General features: G+C 45.0%; 1 protein-coding gene across 1 annotated transcript; it reads left to right on the forward strand.

Moving 5' to 3' along the window:
• The first annotated feature begins 430 nt into the window (after positions 1 to 430).
• Positions 431 to 5486, forward strand: LOC146353902 (uncharacterized). The gene is made up of 4 exons (XM_084837589.1): positions 431 to 507; positions 2672 to 2778; positions 3757 to 3886; positions 4414 to 5486. The coding sequence occupies exons 2-4, from the start codon at positions 2679 to 2681 to the stop codon at positions 4697 to 4699; spliced, it is 516 nt and encodes a 171-aa protein (XP_084693715.1). The 5' UTR covers positions 431 to 507; positions 2672 to 2678; the 3' UTR covers positions 4700 to 5486.
• The last annotated feature ends 745 nt before the right edge of the window (positions 5487 to 6231 follow it).

Below are 6231 nucleotides of genomic sequence, written 5' to 3' on the forward strand. Positions count from 1 at the left end.
CCACTTGGTATTGTTCTTCCCTATCCAGAAATATTTAAGAGAGGCAAGGCAAAGCCTTTTTTCCTTGAACAATCTTTCCCCCTTCCATCCTAAAGAAAGTAAGTGCTGGAAAAGGGTAGTTTCCTTGTCCTAGCCCTTAGCATAAACCGAGACCATAGCCCAGTTGTGCAGCGCGGGCTGGATTTCAAAGCTTTCTTTTAGCACATCAAACGGGCAGAGGAGTTCCTATGTCCTGAATTGTACTTCTGCGTTCTTTGGGAGGTGCCCTGCTGTCCTGCAAGCATCCACCCACCCCTTTGAGGGAAATAAGCCACAGCTTGCAAGGCCTCCCCATAGTCCAAAAGGATCTGTTTGTAATTAGAAGGCTGCTGTGTGGCTTGGCAGGATTCCAGGACAGCATGTTATAAGTCGAAGAAGGGAGGCAGGTCTTGGCCAGAGAGAGGAGAAAGGCCGAGATGTGAAAGAGCAGCGGCTACATCTTGTCACCCCAGGATCTCCACTCAGCAGGTAGGAAAGCATTTTGGTTTTTTGAACCCTTTTCTCTACAGGTTTTAAACCTAGGTTTGAGCACTGGTGACAAGGCTAGAGCTACTTTGGGAGAGCTTTCCCATTCTCCAAAGGGGTTGCAGTGTTTGTAGGGTACCATTTACTACTGCCAAAACCTCCTTTTTGGAAATCCTGCGCTGGAGGGTCACCTGTTGGGGCCCACTGGGTTCCTCTTGTGTCTCTGCGCTCATTTTGGCTCCTGCTGTGGTCCTGATGTCTTTGAGTGGAGATAACTAAACGGAGGCGAGGCCAGCCCTACCATTAGACAGTGGATGCTGGGGGACAAAACAGGGATAGGCATCAGAGGACAGAGCTCTGTGTGCCATGCAGCCTGCCATCCACCCCCTAAACTAGCTTGCTGCCCTCAGGTGCGGTGGAGGATGTTATCCTGTTGCAATCACTGAAGTAACTTTCAGCTGCCAGTCCCCCCAGTTTCTGGATATGGAATAGGAAGGGGTGTGTGCTGTCTGATATTTTGCCTCAGGCAGCAAAGTGTCTTGGGTTGGCCCTGAATAGAGGAGCCAAGAGACATGGGGCCAGGGACGGAAACAGTACACACAGGTCCTGAGTGATGAGAACCTGTAGTGGGCTACCATTTTGGCTCTTAGCCTCTCATCTGAGCAGTTACTATGAAACATGGCCAAAATGGAGCTGACAAGCAGAAATGAGTGTCTCCAGTCCTGAGAGATGGCAGCAGGTTTTTTTTTTTAACTTGTCTTTTTTTTTTTTAAGGAAAGATGCTTCATGTGTTAGAATGTAATGGTGGGCCACTCTCCACACCAGAACAGGGGAGAGGGTAGGCTACATGCTGATTGATGCAAAGAAAATGAAGGATGAGCAAAGGTTTTCTCAACTATAGATGAAAAGCAACCAGAGTATCCAAGTGGGCTATCAGGCTATGCAGGGAATGTTGTTGGGCAGGTCAAAGTGAAGAGGATCTCTGCTTGTTGACCCTAAGGCTACGCATTAGATCATCTGCTTTGCTGTTGTGTTATGGTAGAATGAATGGGTATGTCCCATGTCTCCTGTCTGCTGCCAGTTCTTCACAACTCCGTTTCCACTGCAAAGACTTAATAAAAACTTAGCTGCCTGCTCAGCCATCCAGCCTTACTCTTTCTGTCTCCCCATCTCTTACAAACATAGCACAATATTGCAAGGTTGAATGACATTCACGTGGGCACACATGGAAGCAGTGTCTTGCTCAGGCCACCTCAGCACGTTCCCAGCTTGCTGGGATTTGATGTGTGAATGGATACCATTTGAATGTGACATTGCAGAGAACCAGGGAGACCCTCTTCCCTTTGGTACAAAGAGCTTGTGACCATCCCAGCTGGAAAGAAGTCCCTATGGGAACTGTCAAGGGGTGTCCTGCCTCAACTAAGTTCAGCGCTTTATTATGCAAACACAATACCAATTGCAACAGAGAAGTCAAAGCAAGCCAATAGTCAAGCACAGTTTACCAGGCAAACATGGATTTTTCAGAGAGAAATCAAGAGACATAGCCAAGGTCAAACACACAGGATGTTAGTCAAGTATAATCAGGGTTCCAAGAAGCAGCAACAAGTCAATAACACAGAGGTCCAAAAATGAGCCAAGGTCAGAATACATGATACAGGAGCTGCAGCAATGGGGTTGTTTCCAGCAAAAGCTAGACTGAGCATGCAGGCTTATGTTACCAGAGCCTCCTGAGCCCCACCCAAGGCTCAGCTGCAGTACATTACAAAACTTGCTCCTGAGTTCCCTCCTCTTGAGGAGTCCTTCTTTGGAGATAGGTGCTTTCTTATAGGAGCCCTCCTGATTTGCCTCTTAAGGCAACAACGCTTTCTGGGACTGTGTTGTTGTTCAGTCTCTGACTGATGTGGAACTCTCCTCCTGTGGGGATGGATCTGTAGTCCTCTCCTCTGAAGGCCCAGGCTCCCCCAGGTCTCCTGATATGGGTGGTTCCATGGCATCATTCAGCTCTGGGAACTCTAGCTCTTTGGAGAAGGAGGACTCCTCCAGCAGGGGTATGACAACAGGCAGGGATGGAGGAGAGGAGGGGGACTATTGGTTGAACTAGGTGGGAGAGAGATCATATTGGGGGACAGGATGCTCCCCTAATTAATTTTTCCTTCTCACTCCACAGAGGCATCATGAGGCAGATATTCTCCCTGCTGCTTTTTGTGGCAATCAACTGTGCTGCTAAACCCAAGCAGCAGCAAGCAGACTCAGAATGGGACTACAGATCGGATGGTAACATGTCACAAATTGTTGTGTACCTCACCAGAAAGTGGACTGATGTCGTGGGCAGCTCAGGAAACTTGTCTCTAGTTTTGTTTTGTGTGTGCGTGTGTGTCTGTGTGTGAGAGAGTTTTGCAACTTGTCAGATATGACCATATTCCTAAGGTCTCTGCCACCTGGGTTATGCAAAGGATAAAGCTAAACTTCTAGAATTCGCAGGTTTTTCTAGCCGTCCATTGCACAGTGAGCGTACATTTGGTTTTTACCTTGGCTCATTGTAAAAGCCCACTTTTCATGGTGGTTGCTGACATGAAACTCAGATTACCCACCCTTCCAATACCTTCAGATGTCTTTTACAATTGTGAACAGAGCATCATCAGACTTCTTTTTCCAAATTCCCCATCCTTCAGAGCTTTAGGTCACCTGTGAGCACTTTTCCCCATTCCCCTCTCCTGTCACTATGGATATACTTGCAGGAAGACAGGCATTCCATTTTAGGAAATATAAAGGTCCTAAAAATGAATGTTTAAAGAATGGCAGATCTGTATATTCCCCATCCCCCTGGGATATGCTAACTTGCCATCAAACATAGTAGCACCTCCATTATTAATGTGACTTCACTTTCTCAACGTGTGTGTATATAAATATCTAGATATAGATATATGTATGTGTGTGGTATAATGCAGTAGCATTGTTCTTACTAAGCTTATCCATTTTGAACCCATGTGAAAAGGGTGGGCTACAAAGTTTTTAAAAATGCAGTTTATAAGCCTACTTTATTTTAATGTCATCTGTCTTAGGTGTGGTTTTTGTTTGCAGTTACCTTGACAAGTGATTATAGTTCTAACTTAATGTAAATAGTGGGAAAGTGCTCCCTCTCCACCTAGGAAATTAAATGGCAGTGCTGTAGCTTAGGGAAGCATGTGTGTTTTTTGATATTGCTGCTTTATATTGTCCCCCGCTCCCACGTATTTCTCTCCTCTCTTCCAGCTGAAAAGGTCAACATGAAGGGATGTGCCAATCTCACCATTGTCCTGGACAACTGGAAATTTGCTATCATGACTCAAATCAAGAATCTTCTCCTCCATGATCACCAGACTGTGTTGCCTGACTACGGAAGGTGAGTGGGGACGGGGGCAGAGAGTGGAATGGGCTTCTGGTGTGACTTGGTAAGGCTAGAGCAGATCTGCACAACTTGAGATCTGCTAGGAGCACATGGCAGCCTAGCAGGCGCTCAATAAACAAACCCGTGTTTGCGGTCAGTCTGGGATGTTCATGGCTGATAGGCTGTACTCCTTTTTGTGGGTTATACATTGTACAGACAGTCTGATTGGCTGAATCTGTCTCCAATCTGCGTGTTACCCTGTGGGGGAAGCTCCTGGTAAGTCAACACTTGTTTGGATGACTAGTTTTGGGGCGGCCAACCTGTAAGTGTGTAAGCCCATTCTGCCTGGATATTCCCCATACAGTTTGGTGGGTATGGGAGGATGTTGGCTTTGCTTGAGCTGTGAATCTTACCAGGATGCTTCTCCCTTTAAATATTGTGGGTTGTCGTAAAGGTGGTACTCCTTGCTTTGGATGAAAGCCTGACCATGTGTAGGCCACTATAGAATAATTTTTTTACAACCTTCCTTGCTTTTTTTCTAGGATCAAACCCCTTTCTGATGCTCTTGATGACCTGTACAAAGAATTCAATGCCCTCAAGGAACGGCTTGGAGAACTGACCACCCGCTTTGATGGAGTGGAATCTTTTGTTGATGAGATGAACAAAGGCCAGAGCCAGCCTCCTGCTAAGACTCCCATCAGGGTCACCCAACCAGAGGCCGAGAAAGCAGCTGTTCCCTTGCCAGCCAAGCGTCGGAGAGTCTTAATCCGGAATGGGAGGAAGCTCACAGAGCCTCTGACAGATGGAACACAACAGAAACTGTTCTGAAGTGGTCCCTTGTTGGTCCCAGAGTGTTGTGGACCTTCATGATTGCTGTAGAAGCCAAATGCGTCTATCTATCTGTTTCCCTGTCTTTTCCCCTAAAATACTATTTCTGAAGAGGATTACAGTGTGAAAGACCTAGGTCCAAGAACCAGATAGGAGCCCTTCCTTGGCTAGTGGGTCTGGGGCCATAACTTCAGTATGTTCTAGTGTGCAAAGGCACGATCAGGATGGATTCCAGGGACTGTGAATTGCAGCAACACGGTTCCTTTGAGTAGGTGCTGCACAAGGGGGAGTTTGAGTCTCAAAATGGCCCGTTCCTTCAAATACTCATGCACCACTTGACCTGATCGGAAAGATGAACACTTGCCCTGAACTGCCAAAGAAGCAAGCACATATTCCACCATGTACTCCCTTCCTCTCAGTAATATCAGAATCTTATGGGTCTCAAGAAACATTACGTTCTGTGCTTTGCAAATTTCCAATTTCATGGAACTTTCTGGGGTGGAAGTACGTACTTGTGTCCCATCTGCACAAATTGTAGTGGCTACAGCATTAATATCAACTGGTCAGTCAAGCAATGTTGAAGAAAGTGTTAACTATTGCACATGTATCTGTTAATTCCTCACAGCTGTAGACTACATAATACCCTATACATTCTATTATAGGAAGTAGAACTGCATAGATCTTCAGTGTGCATTGTCCCATGTAGGATGCTAATGCATTGGTTCTTTTATAGATGCTGTGCATGTGGAGTTTCATTTTAAACATTAAAATATACAGCCTCTAGAAATCTTTGATGCATTTATTTATTACATTTCTATACTGCCCAATAGGTGAAGCTGTCTGGACGGTTCACAAAAATTAAAACCACTAAGTACAGAATAAAAACAGTATTAAAATATAAAAGCTTAAAACTACAGTGTAAAAATACAACCAGAATAAAACCTAGCATGTACCTGATTAATAATCACAGCTGTTTCCCTGTATGCTAGTGGAGGCAAATGAAGGCAGTAGATAAATAGAAATCAAACTGTGCCTGTGGATACTGCAAAAGAAATTCTGAATGCAGAATCCAAATTAGTTTTTCGTGTGTGTGTGTGTGTGTGAGAGAGAGAGAGAGAGAGAGAGAGAGATTAGTCTCCATCTCCCCTGATAAACCAGAGATACTCAAGTTTTGCTATTACGTGTAACTATTAGAAATTATATTTTTCATAGGTCTAAGTTTTATTAGAGTGACAAACAAAATAAAAGCACACACAAGTTGTACATGGCTACTGCTGTAGAAAATGCATGTGAAGGTGTGTATGTATATGTGTATTACACTCTGGCAGCAAATTTGTGGGCAAAGAATGTGAAAGTCTCAATTATTTTATGCCTGAATGGCACCTTGACTGGAAACGTAAGTCATTGCTTGAAAGTGACTTGAATGAGGCAACTGGATCCCCTGACTGCTATTTGCTGATGAGCCTGCCCTGGTTCCTGGAATGTTAATTAAAAAAAAAAATTCCACCTCCACCCAAGGTCACGAGAAAGCA

Source organism: Heloderma suspectum, chromosome 2, assembly GCF_057233095.1.
Source record: "Heloderma suspectum isolate Gila_16-S chromosome 2, 16-S_ref, whole genome shotgun sequence".
Classification (NCBI taxonomy): Eukaryota; Metazoa; Chordata; class Lepidosauria; order Squamata; family Helodermatidae; genus Heloderma; species Heloderma suspectum.